At 40.8% G+C, this 23446-nt stretch overlaps 1 protein-coding gene across 2 annotated transcripts in view; it reads left to right on the top strand.

Annotated features, from left to right (window-relative positions):
- Window positions 1-23446, top strand: part of TOX (thymocyte selection associated high mobility group box) — a 403502-nt gene that overhangs the window by 244443 nt on the left and 135613 nt on the right. For both annotated transcript variants that reach the window (XM_038766697.1, XM_038766698.1), the window contains one exon: window positions 18186-18251. In XM_038766697.1, the coding sequence (XP_038622625.1) occupies window positions 18186-18251 (66 nt within the window). The remainder of the gene's footprint in view (window positions 1-18185; window positions 18252-23446) is intronic.

Below are 23446 nucleotides of genomic sequence, written 5' to 3'. Positions count from 1 at the left end.
GAACTGGGGGGAAGATTTTGGCCCAAACCCATATGTCTAAGTAGTTATCAGCAGTGGGTGGCAAGGTCACATGATCAAGACCCGAGACCTTGGCGTTGAATATCACAGAACTTTCATTATAGTCCCAATTTGGTCATTAAATTGGAGAATAGCGGGCAATTTCCTTCCTCTCTTTCTCTAAACCTCTGTTTCTCCATATATAAAGTAGGAATAATTAACACATGAATCCTCTCTCTAAGGCTGGCAGGGAGGATTTAGAAGATCACATTTTACCAGGGCTTGGAGCACTTAAATCCTTTTTTTAAATGAAAAATCAGGGCACATAGTTCCCATGCGTGGGTTGCAGGCTAAGTCTATGCCAGAGAAACAGTGTTTCAGAGAATAAAGCTGTTCTTTTAGGCACAGATAGTGGTTTCCTGGCAAACGAATGGATCTGGCCAAGCAAGATGTTTCTGGGACAAAAAAGATATTCAGAATAATAATAATCATGGTATTTGCCAAACGCTTACTGTGGGTCACGCACTGGGGTAGATATAAGATAAACAGGTCAGGCATGTGTCCCAGGCCACACATGGGACTCATAGTCAGAAGGGGAGGTAGAAAAGGTATTGGATCCCCATTTTACAGATGGGGAAACTGAAGGCACAGAGAGTCAAGTGACTTTTCCATGGTCACACAACAGGCAAATGGCAGAGCTGGATTTGGAACCCAGGTCCTCTGACTCCCAGCCCTAGGCTCTTTCCACTAGACCACACTGCTTCTCCCTCTGACCATGCCACTGGTTCACACTCAGAGAGAGGAGACTTTGGCCGAGACCTGTGATCACACCCTTGTGCTTTGTGATTTGTGTTCAGCAGTTGGTGGTGAGGTCTTGTCCCCGCACGTGACTATCTCCGGGAGACTGGCCATCGCTCCCCACTGTGTGCATATGACAATAGCCATTGCATTGTCAATGTGGTCAGTGCATTCAACCTTGACTCCGGTTTTGATTTCGGCTCCTGGTGTCCCAATATTTCTTAAACCTCATGTCTGACTATAACAGTAATAATAATTGTGGTATTTGTTAAGTGATTACAATGTGCCAGGTACTGTACTAAGCACTGGGGTAGATTCGAGAAAATCAGGTTGGACCCAGTCCCTGTCCCACTTGGGGCTCATTGTCTCAAGTCCCATTTTATAGATGAGGAAACTGAGGCACAGAGAAGTGAAGTAACTTGCCCAAGATCACACAGCAGGCAAGTGGGGCAGTACGTGGATTAGAACCCATGTCCTTCTGAATCCCAGGCCTGTTCTGTAGCCACTATGCCATGCTGCTTCTCTACCTGCCAGGCTAGTTTGCCCGTGAAAGTAATTCCTTAGTGGTTTAGCAGGCTGCCGTTAGGCCGACGTGGCTGGAGATTGTACTTTGCTGTGTCTTTGACACGTTTGCCATCCCGTAGCTGCCACTGGGGTGTCCCCCCAATTCCTTGCCCCTAGCAGCAGCTGCTCGCTCTCCAGGTATCCACTTAGTTTCCACATGCCCACTGGATTGATATGAGCTTTGACTTGATGCCAGTCCACCAGAGGTGGTCTAGGACCTCAGTGCCAATAAGCCCATCTTCCCATTTGATGGTGGGTCATTTCTTGACTAACACTGATGAAACTGCCGTGTGGGTCTGAGACCATTTTTGACCTGATTATCTTGTATCTACCCCAGTGTTTAGGACAGTGTTCAGAGCATAGTAAGTGCTATCAAATACCACAGTCATTATCATTATTATTTATTATTATTATCTGGCCACCGTCATCAATGGTGTTTATTGAGCACTTGCTGTGTGCAGAGCACTGTACCAAGCACTGGGGAAAGTACAATAGAAAAGAGTTGGTAGACCCATACCCTGCCCATAACAAGTTTACCGTCTACAGCGGGGGACAGCATGGCTTAGTGGAAAGAGCACGGGCTTGGGAGTCAGAGAACGTGGGTTCTAATCCTGACTCCACTTAGCTGCTGTGTGACCTTGTGCAAGTCACTTAACTTCTCTGTGCTTCAGTTACCTCATCTGTAAAATGGAGATTGAAAGCGTGAGCCCCACGTGGGACTACCTGATTACCCCTTATCTACTCTAGTGCTTAGAACAGTGCTTGGCACATAGTAAGCACTTAACAAATACCATTATTAATACAAATAAATTTATAACATCCAATTTATAAGATAGGGGCTGTGGGGTTGAGGGTGGGGCAAATTTCAAATGCCCAAAGGCACAGATCCAAGTGCAGAGGAAGAATTCCCCTGACCCCCAAAGGTGTCCACAAGAAGCAGTTACACCAAGTCTCCTTTGAGATAATTGCAGGAAGTTTGTATCATCAATTATATACTCATGTCCTAAATTGAGAATACTTGGAAAAAATGAAAGTGACCTGTCATTGCTCAAACAGCTTGCTCTGCTGTTTCTGCCCCCCCGTAAACCAAAATTTCCAGACAACTGTCTTCACTGCTATTCACCTGGTGGAGAGAATGGGAGAATGACCGTTAAGAGAGATTCACCATCAGCATAATATTGCTGGCTCACACATCCATAAAGAGTGATGGACACCTCCATGGCTTTATAGCCCTTGAGTTTGGAATGAACTGGAAAGATCTGGTATTCCATGGGCCACGCTGGCAGGCTCTTCGGAAGGAAATGGTAGAGTCTGAGAATGTGTGGAGTTTGGAAACCAACCCGATGGGTGGAATAGAGCAGCTTCCAATTGACCCTGAAAAATTCAAAACTCCGAAAACGAAATACTTATTTACACTTTGGGGGGTAAGCATACTTAATTCATTTTCTCAGGAAGCTGAATGCAGTAGGAAATACTGGTGAGTTCAAGAGAAGTTTGGACAAATGTAGAGCCTGTGATGGGTTAGTAGAAAAAAGCTAAAAAGGTTAAAGGGAAACATTAGGAAACAAAAGGGTTGACTAGACTTGTGAATTATAGGTCTCTGTGTGTCACATGCATAAGATGATTATCTCTATGGTATGGGTAAAGTTGTAAAATGCAAGTCACAGGTTCCAATCCTGACACACACACACACCCCCGCCCGACCTATGTGTTATGTAATTTGGGGCAAGACACTTAATTTTTCTGTGCCTCAGTTATCTCATCTATAAAATGGGGATTCCGACTTTGAATCCCACATGAAACAGGGACCGTGTTCAAACTGATTAGCTTGTATTTACCCCAGCGCTTAGTATAGTACCTTGCACAGTCAGCACTTAAAAAATAAGAAAAGAAAATCTGTCTCCACCTCTAGGCTTTAAACTCATTGTGGGCAAGGAATGTGTTTACCAAATCTGTATTGTACACTCCCAACTTCTTAGCACAGTGCTCCGCACATAGTAAGTGCTCCTGCTATAAAATGCTCGCTTTTTAAAACGATCAGAGTGAAAGTATACAGATATAAAGTACACTCTCCCCCCGTCCATTATAGTTGGGAAAAAAAACAGTTTTAACCATCACTGCAGCTTTGAAATCTCGATTCTGAAATGCACTTATCCATACAAAAGCTCATTTCTTGAGCTCTAATGGAAACCATAATTTTTCTAAGATTTTATTTTAATGTGGAGTTGAACTGTGGGTCTAGGAATCTCTCTATCTCTGTCTGTCTGTCTCTCTGTCATGCATAGTTTTGCCCTGCAGACATATGTCCCTTGTGTTCTGTCCTTAAGTTACATGGAATGGGATGCCAGCTAGGGCAAGGAGCCTTAAGAGATGAGGGAACGAGATTTATAAAAAATCATTGGAAAAATTATCCCTAAAATTTCTATTCTTTTCTCCCAACACTGAACTTAAGACTATCTTGAATATAAAGACATTAGCTTTTGTATCAATTTAGCTATGTGTTCCAATTTCAGTTCTATATCTTCAATCCTTTATGTTTTCTGTGAAATGTAATCATCTTAATCTAATCAATCAATGGCATTCATTACATGCCAATGTGTGCTGAGCAGTGTAATAACCCTGAAAGATAATTTACAACATATAACTAAGAATAATGTGAACAGTATTTTCCTAAAGCAGCTCAATCTGCCAGTACCTTTTAAGAGGTATTTTCTAAAGAAAAAATGTAGTTCACTTATTTAAACATCAGAATGCAGTTGTTCAATGGCTAGAATAATATATGCTGCTGCAAATTTTCACACTAAACTTTATGCAATGAAAGAAAAGATAGGTTAATGGTATGTTACTTTGTTCCAAGGGTGGAAAGATTAGAATGCGGCGCACCAGAGAGAACCCAATTCTTTGATATCATTAGTATTACAAAGCACTTTGATTAATAAAATGACTAAAGTATTTGACTAGGTTAAGTGATTGCTGAATTTAAGCAAAAGTTAAGATTCAGCTGGGTAAAATATAAAGAGATATTATTATCCCTTGGGGAGAATTTAATTCAGAAAGCAAAGAACCATTTTTTATGAAATAAAAATGCTCTAAGAACCATTTCATTGTGGTTCTCTATATTTAAACATAACTTTGCCTGTTTCATTTTTGATCATTTGAAATGTTGAACATTAGACATCCACCTCCGCATGAAACAGAAACTCCTTGCCATTGGCTTTAAAGCACTCAATTAGCACAACCCCTCCTACCTTAACCTCACCAATCTACAGCCAGGTCCATAACTTTGCTGCTGTAATGCCAGCCCACTTGCTGAGTTCCGATCTTACCTCTTTTGCCGCTGACCCCTTCCCCACATCCTCTCTCTGGCCGGGAACTCCCTCCAGTCCACCACTCTCCTTACCTTCAAAGACTTATTAAGGTCACGTCTTCTCCAAGAGCCCTTCCCCAATTAAGCCCTCCTTTCCTCAGCTCCCTCTGTGATGTCTTCACACTTGGATCTGTGCGTTTTGGGCATCTGGTATTCATCCCACCCTCAAACGCACAGCACTTATGTACATATCTACAAATCATGTATTTTTAATGTCTGTCTTTCCACTAGCCCCGAAGTTCATGGTGGGCAGGGAACCTGTTTCCCAACTCTGTTGAATTGGACCCTCCCAAGCGCAGAGTTCAGTGCTCAGCACACAGTGTTCAATAAATACAGTTGATCAATTGATAGATATGAGTTGCATAGTGCTAACACACAGCTTTTTTAGTGGTTATCCAATTGTTGTTGAATAGGTTATAAGAGAAGTAGCATGACAGTGGAAAGAGCACGGGCTTGGGAGTCAGAGGTCGTGGGTTCTAATCCCAGCTCCGCCACATGTCAGCTGTGTGACTCTGGGCGAGGCACTTAACTTCTCTGGGCCTCAGTTACCTAATCTGTAAAATGGGGATTAAGACCATAAACCCCACGTGGGACAACCTAATTGCCTTCTATCTCCCCCAGTGCTTACAACAGTGCTTGGCACATAGTAAGCACTTAACAAATATTATCATTATTAAGTAAAGTCTTCCATTTATAGAATGCTGTCCTTTCATCCAGTGAGTTCATAGTCTTTCGCATCAGAAGCAAGCATCATTACTCCATTCCTAGAATACCCTAGTAGTTAAGCACATACTCATCTACTCACCCGCAAAGAGTAGTTTGTGTCTTCCCCCCTCCCCTAGCCTATAAATTCCTCAAGGACAGGGATTGGATCTTCTCCCTCTTTGTTCTCTCTCATGTTTAGGCTAGGCTCCTGCCCATACTGGGCCCTCAGTAAGTACTATGGATTGATAGTAAAGTATCATTACATAGGTGCGCTCTATAGATAGGCAGTTAGTATGCTAGTCCCCAGCCTTACTCTCTTCAGACTCCCTCTTGGTTCATCAGTCCTGCACTCACTTTGGGATTCATTCCATTCATTCACTCAATTGTATTTATTGAGCACTTACTGTGTGCAAGCATTGTACTAAGTGCTTGGGAGAGTACAATATAAATGAGACTTGGGTAACAGTTGGTATGATTCTTCATTCACCAGCTCACTGGTGCACCCTCTGGTCTGCCTGTTCCAATTGGGTACCTTCTGGCACTTGGCTTCTGTAGATTTGCACTTGGATGGTCACGGGTGGTTATTACAGGTTAATTTTAATATGCCACTGAGACCATGCTGTGGAATTAAGTCCTTCTGGCTCTTTGCCATAATTTTATCTGCTTACATGCTTTTATGCAAAGAAGCATCAGATGGTCCCAGAGCAGTGAATATTAAGCAGAACGTGAGACAAAGGGGACCTTTCACCCCTCATTATGCAACACGAGTAAGAACACGGGGTTCAGTTTGGGACAGTGCACTGGGTGATGAAAAGTGTACTGATAATTGAGGGAATCTAGCAAAGGACAAAAGGGGATGAAACGTTTGGAAAACACATACCTACAGGACGTGGGCAGAACAGTTTTCAGTGGTTGCTTTCTTGTGTTCCTCCATTTGCTTTCTATCACCTTACTTGGGATGTGACTTTTCAGAAGTGGCATTAGGCCACAGATTGATTCCTTCCTTCATACCAACCAGCTGGATTGTAAGCACCTTGAGGGTAGGGATCATGTCCACTAACTCTTTTGTTCTCTTCCTAATTCTTAGGACAGTGCTCTGCTAGGCAGGAATACATAAAAACCCATAGAGGACTGTAATGAAGATGGGCCCAATTCCTAGACTAAGAAGTGCTGAGTTAAAGCGAGGGCATTTTGATTGAAAATATATTTGCACAGAAAAGTAGACTGTGAAACTCATGGATATATGCAAAACATATAATTTTCTTTTGGAAATGTGGAAGGATTTTGATAATGATGATATTTGTTAAGCACTTACTGTGTGGCAAGCACTGTTCTAAGCGCTGGGATAGATACAAGGTAATCAGGTTGTCCCACATGGGGCTCACAGGCTTAATCCCCGTTTTACAGATGAGGTAACTGAAGCACAGAGCAGTGCTTATTTTGTTAGTATATTTGGTTTTGTTCTCTGTCTCCCCCTCTTAGACTGTGAGCCCACTGTTGGGTAGGGACTGTCTCTATATGTTGCCAACTTGTACTTCCCAAGCGCTTAGTACAGTGCTCTGCACACAGTAAGCACTCAATAAATACGATTGATGATGATGATGATGTGAAGTGACTTGCTAAAGTCACAACGCTGATAAGAGGCAGAGCCGGGATTATAACCCATGATCTCGCCCCCTTTTAGACTGTGAGCCCACTGTTGGGTAGGGACTGTCTCTATATGTTGCCAACTTGTACTTCCCAAGCGCTTAGTACAGTGCTGTGCACACAGTAAGCGCTCAATAAATAGGATTGATTGATTGATTGATCGATCTCTGACTCCCAGTCCAGTGCTGTTTCTATGTAGCCACGCTACTTTAAGATGACTGAGTAATGTGGATTGAATGAATTGTGAAGTCTCCTTCCCACCCAGATATATGTGCACAGATATTTATCTCTGTCTGCTTGTAATTTTAGTCTCTATTCTGTGACTAACATTAAGTATATTGAGACTTAAAACATAGTAAAAAAAAAAAAAAACTCCACCTTGTATATTTTGATCAAATTATTTCCTCAATGATAGAAGTATTTTCATTCCTTTTGTAAATAGTACCATCTAATTAACTAACTATGGTACTTGTTAAGTGCTTACTCTGTGCCAAACACTGTTCTAAGAGCTGGGGTAGGTACAGTTAATCATGTTGGACACAAACCCTGTCCCACATGGGGCTCACAGCCTAAGTGGGATGTATCCACAAGAGTGTGACATGCCAGAGTCAGGAAATAATCAATTGTATTTATTGAGCTCTCACTTTGTGCAGAGCACTGTACTAAGCACTTGGGAGAGTACAATATAACTGAGTTGGTAGAAACATTCCCTGTTCATTACAGTCTAGAAATAAACACAGAAGCCACTGTTTGTTTATGGAGTTGCTTAATTGTAAAAGATGTAGAGAACCTGAAGAGGGCCCAGCAGACAAAAATAAAAACAAAAGGATTGGGAAATAAGATGTCTTATTAATTGATAAATTAATTGGTGTTTGCCCTAGAAAGGGAAGAGTAAGAGCCTGAGATTCTGCTCCTCTAGTCACAATGCCCTAACTAATCTTTGTTTTTGTTTTTGTGTTGTCTGAGTGTTTTGTTTTCATTGTTCCTTATGATACTGTTGCCAGTCCTCTCCCCTGTGTCTTATTTTTGGATCATGAGCTCTTCCAAGACACAGAGACCACGTCTAATTCCTACCTGCATAATCTTTCCCAGTGCTTAGTACAGTACTCTGCACAGAGCAAGTGCTTAGTAAATGCTATTAAAATTACAAATAATAGTAGTATTTTTAGGTGCTTACCATGTTCCAAACACTGTACTAAACTCTGGGGTAGTTACAAGAGAATCAGGTCAGATACAGACTTTGCCCCACTTTGGGGCTTACAGTCTGCATGGGAGGGAGAACAGGTATTGAATCCCTATTTTACAAATGAAGAAACTGAGAACAGAGCAATGATGTATTTTGGCCAAGATCACACAGGAGGCAATCGGCAGAGCTGGGATTAGGCCATGTTGCACTTTGTTACTCTACGGAAAGAGCACGGGCTTGGGAGTCAGAGGACTTGGGTTCTAATCCTGCTTCGCCACTTGTATGCTGTGTGACCTTGGGCAAGGAGCTTAACTTTTCTGTGTCTCAATTACCTCTTCTGTGAAATGGGGATTAAGACTGTGAGCACCTCATGGGACAACCTGATTACCTTGTATCTACCCCAGTGCTTAGAACAGTGCATGGCACATAGTAAGTGCTTAACAAATACCACGAGAAACAATGTAGCTTAGTGAAAAGAGCACGGGCATGGGACTCAGAGGACGTGGATTCTAATGCCAGCTCTGCCACTTGTCTGCTGTGTGACCTTGGGCAAGTCACTTCACTTCTCTATGCCTTAGTTACCTCATCTGTAAAGTGGGGATTGACTGTGAGCCCCTTGTGGGTCAACCTGATTACCTTGTATCTACCTCAGAGCTTAGAACAATGCTTGGCACATAGTAAGTGCTTAACAAATACCATAATTATTATTATTATTACCCTGATCATGTAGGTATATATCCTTATACTCTGTTGCCTCCTCTATCTGTAATTTATTTTCACATCATTTTCCCCAACTAGGTTGAAAACTTCTTGAGGGCAAGGATGGTGTCTACCAGCTCTTAATATGTTGAACTCTCTGAAGGGCTGGGAACAATGCTCTGCATACAGTAAACACTCAATAAATAGCATTGGTTAATTTGATTTGATTGAAGAGTGGCTTAATAACTGGTCTCACCAGTTGTTGTTCTTGTCCCTAGCAGACTGGACAAGAAGCATGTTGCCTAATGGATAGAGCTTGGGCCTTGGATTCAGAAGGACCTGGGTTCTAATCATGGCTCTGCCACTTTTCTGCTGTGTGACCTTTTCTGTGTCTCAGTTACCTCATCTGTAAAATGAGATTAAGACTGTTAGCCCTATCTGGGATGTGGACTCTGTCCCACCTGATTAATTTGTATCTACACCAGTGCTTAATACAGTGCCTGCACATAGGAAATGTTTTAATACCATATGAAAAAAACTAAAGCAGGAAGGTTTACAGTTGGAAATGTGGAAGAATGTCCTTTCACTCTGCTCAAACACCAAAAGGGGCTCCCAAGGGAGAATGGAATCCCCAGATATCCTTAAGGAAGGAATAGAAACTCAGTTGCCTTTAGTGGTTTAGTTCTGCATGTGCCTGGAGGAAGAGGGCTGGACCAGATGACGTCTTTCTTTGAATTCTGCCATTTTGTAGAACTTTAGTTGTTCTTTAAGCTCCCTTAATTGCCATTTAACCAAACTACCCATAATTTTCTGTTAATCATTTTCATGAAGGAAAACCTTCAGTTCCTTTACTCTTTAAAGGCTTTTCCTGATGTGCATGCATGTGTGTGTGTGTGTGTGTGTGTGTGTGTGTGTGTGAGAGAGAGAGAAAAAAAAAACAGGCACCTTGAGGTTCCCAGAATTGAACGTTAGTCTATCTCTGTAAATCAGTTGGTTTAAAATTTTCTATGCATTGCAAATAGTAGTAAAAGACATTCTATATAAATATTTGTACATAATAGATCATCTATTTTAGTACAGCATCTTGAAAAGATTTCTATTCTAGTGTAAATGATCGTAAACTGATATGATGGGGAAATGAGTGGAAATGTGCAATTGTGACTTTCCTTTCCAGCCTCTTCAGTACATAGATTTAGAAACTTTTTACCAACCTGAGAAGTCAGTTAAGGGGTATGCTTTTAAAATGCCTCTACAAGGAATATCAACTTAAAAGCATGGTTTCCTAAATGAGAAATATACAATCTTTTAAATGCAAATCCTCCTATAAATCCTATGTCATTAGAGGCCAAATTCAAAATTGGCTCAGATCCGTACCGGTTTTTTCATTGTGGTTCAGAAAGATGGGAGTTTTTCTGGGTATTTTCAGATTGGGCTGAATTTATTTTTGTGAGATTCATCAGAATAGGATTGAAATGATAACTGAGTCTTCTCCTACTCCTTCTCCCTTTGAATAATACATATTTAAAAGAAAATGACCATTATGACAAGAAAAAAAATGTAGGGAAACCCACGTTCATTGCACAAATAGAGAAGGTGCTCTATCTTTACCACCAGACTCATTTTTACGTGATTTTTTTTCCTCCCTCTCCTTTTCTGGTTAAGTAATGATTTGAAATAGAAATCACAACTACTAAAACAGAAAAATGAAACCTGAGCAAATATTGTATGTAACTAAGAGTTTAATAAAACAGAGATTATTACCCATCACCGATGTAATATTAAAAGGTTTAGGGGTTTTGTCCATCTCTCCTTTTCTTTAACAGGCTAAGTAAGCCAAGTAAAATAGTAACTTAAACTTTGAATGCTTTGATCACAGTTTAAATTGAACAGTCTTTTGGATAATCTTCTGGCAGTTTAGAGTTATAGTAACCTATATAGCACTCTGAATTCCATTGAACTGTATTAATGTGAACAATACTCTAGAATTATTGTAACTGTAGTAACCTGTATGGAACTAAATAGTTTATGCAGAACTGTTGTAACTAGAATAGAATTTTGTATTATGTAGGGAATTAGTGTAACCTATCTAGAGCACTGTAGTATATAGGGAACTGTGTAGTATATACAGAATTGTAACATCTTGTCTTGCCTAGTATTCAAAACTACAGTAGCCTGTAGATAACTTTTTAGTGTGCAGAACTATAGTCATCGGTATAGTATTTGCCAATCTATGCTGAACAGAAATAGACTTTTTAGTTAGCAGATGCTGTCCAAATGATCGGGAAACCAGTCAGAGTAGTGTATCATTTAAAAATCCAGCTCTGTGTGCCTCATTATTCTAACACGTAATCTCACAAGGCACCAGTCAGGTATTCCCCGCTCCTCCATATGGTCTTTGATACACTATCTAGTCTCTGTCACTCTTTCTCTCAGGCCGATACTGCTATCACTGGCCTGCTGGGCTCAATACTACAACTTCATTTGAGCAGAGCTCTAGTGGGAGGCCGAGAGCTTCAAGACCGAGTGTGGGATCAGCCCAAGCCCTCTTGAATCTGGAAGCGAAATGGGCATCCATCATCCCTCCAGTTCCATATGCCTCTTCCTTACCGAGAAATAAGAGTTGCGTAGCAGGCACAAAGAATTCACAGTGTGATCTTTCAGCAGTTTTATCCAACATCCATCCACATCTCCTTCATTCTTACATCCATCTTTGCTTTTAGATCAAGGGCCACGGCAAGTCAATCCAAGCTTTCGTCTCCGATACCCTATATCTCTCTTGTCATTTTTCCCTTCCGAATGGAAAATCAGCAAGGAGCCTGCTGTCAAAGCTGTGCTGGGCTCATCTTAACAGCAGTCCATAGACACTGTCCAAACCGTTCAGATTGATCACATGCCATCTGAGATCAGATGCATCTACTCCTCCTTTTATAGTCCCCATTTATTTTGCTGCTTTTGTTACTAGTAATTGGAGGGCTCCTGGGTGCAACCCGCTGTACTAAGCACTAGGGAAGTACAAAACAAAGACCCAAATGCTTCCTGCCTTACAAGGAGCTAATTCTAATAATTATGGTGTTTGTTAAGTGCTTCCTGTGTGTCAAGCACTATTCTAAGCACTAGGGTAGATACAAGTTAACCTGATTGGACACAGTCCCTGTCCCACATGAGGTCCACAGTCTTAATAGCAGTGAGAACAGGTATTGAATCCCCTTATACAATTGAGGGAACTGAGGCACTGAGAAGTTAAGTGACTTGCCCAAGATCACATAGCAGGCAAGTGGTGAAGTGGAAATTAGAAACCAGAACATCTTTCCTCAAAGCCTATGCTCTTTCCACTAGGCCATGCTACTTCCCATATAACAACAAAATTTATGACAGAGTAATCAAAATAAATAATTGAAGATACAATTGAATAATGATATGTACAAAAGTGCTATAGAAAGGTGATGGGATAAAAATATTAATTATCCATCCAGAAAAGGCCTGAGAACTTAACTGATCTTTACTTGTTTCGTGAGACTTTTTTAATGTTTTCCAAATAATTACCTTGTTATTCGTCTATTTTTGAAGCACTTGTAAGCTCTATTTGTTTGCAGTTGTTGTGGCAAACCAGCATTGTAATAATGTGTTTCTAACACCTTTGCTGTCTACAGTCTCATAGGGTTGAGCTTATAGACTTTTCAAAACATGGGAAAATCTATCTCAGTGTGACCCAGTTTTAGGATCCTAATTCTTTCTCATGGCTTCCATGAAGTGATCACAGACTCGAGACCCCAGTCAGTGGTTGAATTCCATTTTCTTGAATTGTTCTCGTTCTGGTAGCCTCGGGAACTGGAGACTTGCTTCATTTCCCTTCCATTTACATGGCTAGTCATTGCTTGATGCCTGCTTTTGGTTTTAAAATAAGCAATCCTGCCTTGCTTGTATTGCTTTTCAGGATTAGTAGGATTGGTTAAGATCCTCTGAAAACAATTTCTACAATCTCTAATAGAAGATTATACATGACTTTCTATGGGATTGTGTCCCCTGGTTAAAAGATACCAGTCAAATAAGGCAGCCAATTTACTCTCTCAGACCCTGGTTGGAGGATTTAAATTGGGAACTCCCAGGAACTAAAAGCACAAGAATTATCATATAGAATATGGAAAAACTGAACCCTGCATTCATGTGTCTTCTGACAGCAACTGTAATGATTATGGGGAAGGAGGATAATGCATGTTTCTTGGTAGCAAATCAATCAACCGTAATTATTGTGTACTTACTGTGTGCAGAGCACTGTAGTAATCAATCAATCATATTGAGCACTTACTGTGTGCAGAGCACTGTACTAAGCGCTTGGGAAGTACAAGTAGGCAACATATAGAGACAGTCCCTACCCAACAGTGGGCTCACAGTCTAAAAGGGGGAGACGGAGAACAAAACCAAACATACTAACAAAATAAAATAAATAGAATAGATATGTACAAGTAAAATAAAAAAATAAATAGTAAGCACTTGGGAGAGTTGGAAAAGCTGAACCTTCCTAGTGAAGCTCAGGTAGGCAATACCCTTTCTTCCCTGCCAAGAGCAGTAGAGTTATAATAATGATGGCATTTATTAAGCACTTACTATGTGCCAAGCACTGTTCTAAGCGCTGGGGGATACACAGTAATCAGGTTGTCCCACGTGGTGCTCATAGTCTTAATCCCCATTTTACAAATGAGGTAATTGAGGCACAGAGAAGTTAAGTGACTTGCCCAAAGTCACACAGCTGACACCTGGCGGAGCCGGGATCTGAACCCATGACCTCTGACTCCAAAGCCCATGCTCTTTCCACTGAGCCACGCTGCTTCTCACCCAGTGATATCACCTTCGCCAGTGTGAGTGTTTTTGAGGGATAATCTCTTGCACACCCTTTCCATGAAAATACAGTGGTGCAGAGTGTCTTTCCGGGAGAATCTTTTGCACACTCTGTCTGTGAAAGTATAGTGGTGAACACCATCTGCTCTGTCTTGAATTCAGGTTAGCATTGCTCACATCCACAGAATGAGCTCCTTCAACAAACCTTTATTCATCCATCAAGAGCAGCAACATGGCTTAGTGGAAAGATCATGGGTCTAGGAGTAAGAGGACCTGGGTTCTAATCACAGCTGTGCCAATTGTTTGCTGAGTGATCTTGTGCAAGTCATGACTTCTTTGTGCCTCAGTTTCTCCAACTGTAAAATGGGGATTAAAGACCTGTTCTTTCTCAAACATAGGCTATGAACCCTCTGTAGGACCAGGACTGTTTCTGGACTTGATTAACTTGTATCTGCCCCAGCGCTTAGAACAGTGCTTGACACATAGTAAGCACTTAACAAGTACCATAATAATAATTATAATCAGGGTCAGTTGGTCCATAACCAGTTGCAGAGAAATATTGCCCCCTGATCCTGGTTTTAGTGTAATTTCACAATTGGTGGCTCCTCTGGTCTCTATGACAGAGAATGAAGCTCATAAACATGGCTGAAACACAAGATCCACATTTGTGAAAGGTGAAGGGAAATGACATTTGGGGATAGGCATTTTCTTTGTTATCACAGACATAGTATTATTATTATTGTTGTTTTTGTTGCTGATGTTGTTGATTCCCCACATTATGTGGTACACTGTAATACGCACTTGGGTTGTCCAGGCTAATGAAACAATATGTTCACTGCCCACAAGGAGCTTACTTTCCTGTGGGAGAGACAATACTATTTGCAACTAGAACAGTCAACATAAATCAGTTGAGCAGACATGTATACATGAGTGCTAAGGAGTGTGTGGATAAATTCATAAGTGCTAGAGTTGGCTGAAGCAATGAGGCTCATGGTGCTGGAAAATTAGTGGGGAAAATTTATTGGAGGAGGTAGGATTTCAGGGGGGAATTGAATTTGGCGAGAGCTATGTTTGACGTGAAGAGGGAGAGAATTCCAAGCCGGGGGAACACTGTGAGTGAAGGGACGGAGGCAGGAGAATTGAGAGCGAGGTACCTCTAGAAGATTGCCTTGGGAGGAACAAAGCCTGCAGGTGAGGGAACAGCAAGGGGAAGAGATAGGTGAGGCCAGAAGCTGGAGAACCTGGAAGCCAATTTGTGAAGAGTTTTTATTTGATGTGAAGAAACCAAGGTGAAGGTGCTAAATCTGCAAGACTCATGTAATCAGATCCTGGCCAGAATGTTGTCCTTATTTTTATGTACTAAAGCACATCGAGGGCTTTTGAGAGATGTAAATGTTTAAACACCTCTCCCCTAATGAGCACTGCAGGAAGAATCTTTCAAGAGAGTCTTGAATGACTAAGTAGTCTTCCTTCAGGGTTTTTTTTTAAATGGTTAATTATGAAATATCAAAAAAAAAACCCTCTAACAGTCACATTGCTCGGCTGGCTGATTACTGGGGCACTGTTTCTTTGGAAAAGAGTCCAATATGGACTCAAGAAGATCGAGGCAATTGTCTCCTTGACCCTATTGGTGGGAAGGTTTCTTCTTTTTTATTTATTACAAATGGTACTTTTCAAAAACAAATGAATAACCACCACAGCATGTTTCAGAGAACATTCTAATGTACAGTATTGCTTATAGCAACAGATCTTTTCATATTAAAATGTCAGAATCTCAGTTCTGTCATTCGTAATATGAAAGTGATGTTTCGGGATCAGTAATTAACATTTAAGATGTGTTAACATGCACACGAGAGTCTAAATTTAGAGGATTTGAAGTATTTCTTAAGGATTTAGAATGGGTTTTACAGCTGAGATGAATTAGCTTACAATTTTCAAGAGAATTTTCATTCATCAAGTCACTCAAGGTATTTCTTGAGCCCCTACCATGTATCAAGTACACCCTGGGGCATTGTGGGAAGCTACAGTAGGGGAGACACGTTCCAATCCCTGACCGCAAACAATTTACAATATGATGAGGGAAACGGGATTCACTCAGATATGGAACATTCAATGGAAAATATTCCACAGTTGCCTCAGGAGACACATACATAGTCACAGAAGTGAATAATCAATCCATCAGTTGCATTTATTGAGCGCTTACAGACTGCAGAGCACTAAGATTGAGAAATTGAGAGTACAATTTAACAGAAGTGGTAGATGAGTTCTCTGCCCACAACAAGCTTACAGTCTAGAGGAGGAGATAAAAATTAATATAAATAAATAAATTAAGGACATGCACATAAGTATTGTTGGGCTGAGAGAGGCTGAACATGCGATGGGAGGTAGCTGAAGAGACAGATACTTGAGAAAGATGCTGCCATGAAGAGTTGGATTTTCTTCACTACCTCTGGCCTGCCTCATCTCTTGGAAGGCAAGAATTTGTTCCCCATTAGATGGTTGACAAACGCACATTTGAGGGCAAATCAGAGGCACTCAATTGGTGGAAGATGGCAGAGATGTCTAAGCAAGGTTCTTGAAGTCTTCATGGGATATGTATCTGATTTGGTGTCCGCAGCTTATTGGGTGGAACAAACCGAACATAGTTACGGTAGTCTTTGGTAGCAGTCTTTTCTGATCTCCTGATCTACTCTACAGCCTTGACCTCTTGGTATCTTAGCTTGGTTATACATCACAGCCAAAGTATCCAGCCATCCAGCGCTTAGTGCAGTGCCCGGTACCTAGTAAACGCTTAACAAATACATTTACATTGCTGAATTGCCCTATTAGTACTTGTAACTGTTTTGTATATTATACATATGTAACTGGCAGACTATGAAATGTTTCTAGAAAGTGATGCGATAATGCAAGCAAGTCCACTGCAAACTTGTACTTACTTTGGGGAAATGCTCTTTCTACGGCATATGGTTAAGTGTACTTTTCGGGAGAGACAGTAGTGCTATTCTTGTAAGTCCGTGAATCTTGCATACGTTCTTTGATACTTGAACACTGTAACCATCTTAACCTGAGCAGAGTAGAGGATGTGCCCTGATGCATGCTGGTTCTCAAGTACACCCGAAAAAAAGTCACGTGTAGGAGAGCATGAAGTCAAATATGTGGCTATTTCAAGTGAAAGCACTGATTCTGCTTGAAATATCTGAAAATTGAGGCAGTCGTATTTATTTTCTGATATTATTTAAATGGCTTCAATCTCCCCTTCATTTTGTTAATGTAGGCAATGCTCTATACGGTATACAATAACAAATCACTGCTCCCTACATTCTGGCCCCAAAAGTATTTTTAAATATCTTTAAGTTTGAATGCTTGAATGTGTTTTTTAAAGATCAGCTAATTGTATTTGGAAACTTTAGGTGGCTTATTTAGAAAAGTCCTTATTGAGTAAAGATATTGTTCATTTTTCTGAAGATAACAGGAGCACAAAACTGAGCCCTTAAATCATGGTCTGGATAAATGATACAAAGAGAGTGGCCTCATTCTTCTTGTGGTGATGCAGGACACATGTTAGAATCCCGTAGGTTTGAGCCATCCGTTTGTGTACTTCCTAATCAATTTTTCCCTTCCATCTTGCATTTGTTAAATCCACTGGTTTGGGAAAAGAAGCAGGCGGGTGAGTGGACTCATGATTCCTGGAAGGAAATATGAATACTTCATGAAAGGCAAATTCAGTCATTAAGAAGGACTTCCTACTTTAAGTATATTTCTGTTGAAGTATGTTATTTTGATGTAGAACATGGATATATTTACATTTGAAATGGACTGTTCTTGATTTTTGCTGCATTGTATACACATCATGACTGTTCATATCACTCTCTCCAAACAGTCAAGGATCTTTCTGTTTTGTTCCAAATTGCAAATCAAGTCATTTTAATGAGGTCAGTTTTCATTTGAGCTGAAAACTCTTGCATTTGTTCCTTTTGGAGATGGAAAGTTAGACTCCACTGAGAGGTGGTGTGAGTGCATTTTCCAATATTGTTCAGTTCCCATCAGACACCGTGTCATTCATTTAATACTTCATTACAAACAAGCAGCAATATGTATACAGGGTGCTCAAAATGAGCCATTTTGTTTTAAAACAGATTGCAGATGAAAGGAAACCATTCATTTCTTGCTTGCTTGCTGTAATTACTAGAGCACTAATTACTCCAAATCACTGACATCCAGGGTCAATAGGGATGGCAATGGGAACATCAAAGACACGATGTGCTCAGGCAGTGACAGGTCTTCCATATTCCAGGCGGAAATATTTTTTTAAAAGGGCACTATGTTCCAGTTGATGCAGAAGGCCATTCAAAATTGCTGAAATGTTTGCTATTATTTCATTTGCAGTTTGACGGTGAGAACATGTATATGAGCATGACAGAGCCGAGCCAGGACTATGTGCCAGCAAGCCAGGTGGGTTAATTAATCTTCTCTGCCTTGTTTCAAATTGTAATTAAACAAATTCAAAGAGTTGCATTGCAAATGAGTGGCACTATCAGTAACTGCTGCAATCAGGAATAATCATAATTTATAAACAAAGCATTTAAGCCTTGTTTCCAGTTAATGAGATGGAGCTGATAAAACACCAGAGTTGGCGTTTGTTGAAAGATACTACCTTGTTTCCTCTCCAGAATGCAAGCAGCTGTTTTGCCAGCATGATCTCTCCTAAACAGTTGTTTTACCTTTAGGAAATAAAGTCTTTACAGGTGCAGGTTATTTGTGTTCCTGATTGCAGACAAGTTAATCATTATAAGCTGCACATGTCACAAATAGCTTTGATTATCACCGTTAGGCCGGTTGTAGACAGAGGTGTTGCATTTTTAACAGAAATTGTATGACTGATGAACCTTTGCCAACATTAAGCCATCAGATTTGATGTAATGGTTCTCTCAAGACCCAATGCCAGGGCTTTACCTCTCTGGCCAGTGAGTCAAAGATGATTGAAACTCCTCAAGGGCATTTTCGACACCATCTCTCCAAGTGTTTACTGACAGTAGCCAGAGCACTGAGCCTTCAGAAGCAGTAACAAGCGAGCAGGGGACATCCCTATTTTTAAAAGTCAGTGCTTGATGACTTCATTTCAGATTTTAGGTAGTAGGCCTCTTGGTTAGGAATGAGAATTTAAAAGTGAATAAATATAGCTGCTTTGTAAACTAGTATACAGCTGAATTACCCAATGGGGTCCATGTCAGATGCAAGAGCATACCTCATAAGCCGGAAAAAATCAAACAAGAGGGAGGGTTTGAATTAGCATTTGGTGGAATTTCCCCCCCCCCCCCCCCCCCCCATTTTACTGCATAAGTGAAATCACTGCAATTTTGGGTTTTGTGAGTCATGTTAGATGCCAAAATGGATTCAGGGACTCATTTTCCAAGACAGGAATAAATAGTGTGAGGTGCCTGAAAGCAGGTCCAGCTGAATGTCTTTGGACTAAGAATTGGAATGAGAGAGGAGGGGAGCTCATTTTCTTCTTCCCTCTGTGATTGGTCGTGGTTGGGCCATAATGCGTAGATGTGGGGAGTGAATCCCTGGGAAACAGAAGTCATGGCCAGAACAAGATGTCCTTCTAGTGCAGAACTTTGAAAAGAAGTAGTCATGTTCCTCCGTTCAAATCTCATTTAGAAATTCAATTTGTTTCTTCTATTCTTTACCCGGCCCTCCTTTAAGCCGGGCTTGACTGTTCAGCCAAGAGGGCCATCATTGAGTTTGAATGTTCTTACCACACATTTCCCTCCTGCCAGCTGTGGCAATTACTGTAAGAATGCCAGTGGAAGACTGAACTTTGTATTTAGGATTCTTGTATGATTGAATTCAATCAACTAAGAACCCTTCTAGATCCATAGGTAGTTCTGAATAGAATTGTTTGATTAAAAAATGAAAAATGCTACGATTAATTTTCTTCTAACCATCAATCCCAAAACTGTACTGACAAGTTTGGTATTACTATTAGATTAAAGCAACCTAGTATCATCTCATTTATGCCTTAAGGGTTTTGAAGTGCCAAGGCTAATTGAATTTGTTTGAAACAGTAGAAACACAAACTCGGTGAATGATTGCCGTTATAAAGCAGCTGCTACCTTTCAGAAAATCATTATGTCTGCCTTAAAGAGTTTTGAATAAAGCATTGTAAATTCCCCGCTTATATATGTAGATCTTGTCAGGTCGTTTGTACGAGGTGAGGCATATAAGTTTGTTCGACAACTTATCCTTCAGTTTAAAAATCATTCAAACAGCATCTACCGATATAAAAATTTAAACCAGTACACAGTTCTCCCCTCCCCCTCTTAAATGCGAATGACCTCACCTACCAAGAGGGGAAAAAACGGTGCACACAAAACATTCCTATTTTCAAAACTTCCGGTAGTGACTTCACTGAGCACCTTTCTATATACCCAGGACCCCACTGAGAAAAACGATTCCTTGTGCTGTTTTTTCATTATCATAACTCCAAACAGCTGCTAAGTCATTTGCATTCTAGAATTTAACTTTTTTTCTCTAAAAGTTCCTGAAATTTAGTATTGCTGAGAATTAAGTTTAGAAAAGGTAGTCAGACTCCAGAGGAAAATAAAGCCCATAAACAAAATAGACTTAGCTGAATTTCACTTTGCGGATTCCTTTTGCTCTGTCCAAGAAACTATTACTTTGTATTATTTTAGGGAATTTTAATCAATTTCTCGCCTTTAGGCAAGCATAAATAAGACTTCAGTCGTCCTGCAACAGAAAAAAAATCTAGTTTTGTTCCTTTCTTTCCTTAACATCAAACATCTGCATAGTTTGGTAATTCAAGACACTTGCCTCACAGCGTCACTCAACAATTATAATTTCTGTTCAATTTTCAAATCAGTACATGCTTTGGGACTTATAGACTAAGTTGCTAAGTAGCAACATATGGCACACTACTGCTCCTGTGATGTTGCTTCAAGCAAGTAGCATAATTCTACACTTGAAATGATTTTTATAGAAAGCCAATGCTGGATCCCAGCCAGAAGGGTAAGTATACTGTAAAAATTAATGCTATTCTTTTAGACCGTCTCAAAGGGCCTCCTGGGTTCTATCTCCCTGATGTCAGTGTACACAAGCATTTTTGGATATCGTTAACATAAGGCTGTAGTTGGTAGGCGGTGTCTAAATTAGTCACATTGGCAATAATAAGCCTGCCAACTAGGTAATAAAAACACATGACATTTCCACTCCTCAGTGGACCTCGTTTTTAGAACATTTACCACATTATCTTCTGAGTGTGCTGACTCCCTCAGCAATCGGTTCAAAACAAATCTAACTGATTATTTCTGGGGAAAGGCTTGAAGTTTTCCCAATGGAAACGTTCTCCATATGGCCAAAAGACACATATAGTTCAGTGTTAGAGTAAGGGGTTCTTCTTCCCTTTATTTCTAGACACAAAACTGAAAACCACAAAATAACCCCATGAGTTTGTTGAGAAAATGTGAGTAGGCTAAGGAAGCCCCAGGACCAGGAAAGGACAGAACGTCATCCAGGACAATATATCTCATTTGCATCTCTTCTTGGGAGCTAAAACCATCCATCCCTGGAGGAGGATGAAGGGTCCCTTTTGCCATGGAGTTTACAGAAAAGAGGCTGGGTTTCTTAAGCATACTGAAGCAGTGTCTCCCCCTGAGCAGCATGGCCTAGGAATCAGAAGGACTTGAATCCCCATTCCAACGCTGCTCCTTTTCTGCTGTGTGACCGTGGGCAAGCTACTTAACTTTTTTCTGCCTCAGTTACCTCATCTGTAAAATGAGGATTATTACGGTGAGCCCTTTGTAGGACTTGGGCTTGTCCAACCTGATTAACTTGTACCTACCCCAAGACTTAGCAAATACTTCGGAAGAAAAAGTATTTCCCCATAGGTTTTCACTTTGAGTCAAGCGATTTGGGAATGGAAGTTCATTCTGAGATTCAAACTCATTTACTTGGCAGTTGAAAAGATGGAGTAAGACTGTAAGCTCGTTGTGGGCAGGGGATGTATCAAGCAACTCTTGTATTGTACTCTCCCAAGCGCTTAGTACAGTCCTCTGCACACAGTCAGTGCTCATTTAATGCCATTGATGAACTAGGTCCTTGGCTATTGGACTCAATACCACAGCTCCTACTCTGTCGTGTCATGAGGGTTAATGCTACTTCAAGGGACTTAGTGTGCGTGATCCTTGGTTTGGCACAGGCAGTGATAGCCTCCCATCAATGGTATTTATTGAGCAGCTTACTGTGTGCAGAGCATTTCATTAAGATATAGGAACCAGATGGGTCAAACAGTCAATCAGTCATATTTGTTGAGTGCTTACTCTCTACAGGGCACTGTACTAAGCACTTGGTAGAGTACAGTATAGCAGAGTTGGCAGATTTGTTCCGTACCCACAATGAGTTTACAATCTAGGATCACCTTGCAGAAGAAAAGTGCATTATAATAGAAGGTGGCTGGGGAAGAGGCATTGCTTTGCCTATATTTTTTCAAATTAGACACTGTTAGCATGTGTTTCTTTTAAAGAAGTCATTAATTAGGCCAAGGAAAAGAGGCAGTATAGATCTGAAAATTTATTTTCCATTAAAGCAGGTAAGAAAATTGGACAGGCCTTAGGAAAATTACCTTTTTTTTCTAGCTGGGTTCATTTAAGCAAACAAATCTCAAAGATGGAAATGTGAGCATTAGAGCATCACCTGTATTTGTTATTCATATGTGTGAAAAGTAGGAATTATCAATACAGCAGTTGATAGTTTTAAAGTTGCAAGTGTCAAAGGACACTTAAATCACCTTGCAAGCTCCCATTAAATGGGAATACAATAGAAATCATGATGGAGTCCCGTGTTGAAAACGATGGACGAGTCTCATTCTTGGGACACTTTCTGGACTGAGAACCTGTGCAGAGAAGTGATCCAGTGGAAAAAGCAGGGGCCTACGAGTCAGAGGACCTGGGTTCTAATGCCTTGGGCAAGTCACTTCACTTCTCCAGGCTTTGGTTTCCTCATCTGTAAAATGGCAATTAAATGCTCATTTTCCTTCCCTCTTAGACTATGAGCCCCATGTTGGACAGAGTCTGAGTCTGACCTTATTATCTTGTATCTACCCCAGGGCTTAGAACAGTGCTTCGCACATAGTAAGTAGTTAACCAGTATCACAGTTATTAATGTGGTGACAGCAACTGGCATTCTCTCGTCACTGCCCACTGGGATACAGAGTACAAGGAGGTGGAAAGGGATGCAGCATATTGCAAAAGTGCCCACAGGAGTAGAAAAGCCTGTGCTTTATATGGATTCCAGTCCATACTTCAACTCTGCTGCCCAGATCATCTTGACAAAAATGTTCAGTCCATGTTTCCCCACTCCTCAAGAACCTCCAGTCATTGCCCATCCACCTCCATATCAAACACAAACTCCTTACCATCTGCTTTAAAGCCCTCAATCACCTGTCCCCTCTGACCTCACCTTGCTGCTCTCCTACTGCAATGCAGCCTACACACTTTGCTCCTCTAATGCTAACCTACTCACTGTACCTCGATCTCATTTATCTCACCACTGACCTCTTGCCCACATCCTGCCTCTGGCCTGGAATGCCCTCCCTCTTCATATTCATTTATTCATTCAATCGTGTTTAT

This window comes from Tachyglossus aculeatus, chromosome 25 (assembly GCF_015852505.1).
Source record: "Tachyglossus aculeatus isolate mTacAcu1 chromosome 25, mTacAcu1.pri, whole genome shotgun sequence".
Taxonomy (NCBI): Eukaryota; Metazoa; Chordata; class Mammalia; order Monotremata; family Tachyglossidae; genus Tachyglossus; species Tachyglossus aculeatus.
The sequence above is the reverse complement of the archived record's forward strand: the minus strand, read 5'-3'. Positions and strand labels throughout refer to the sequence as shown.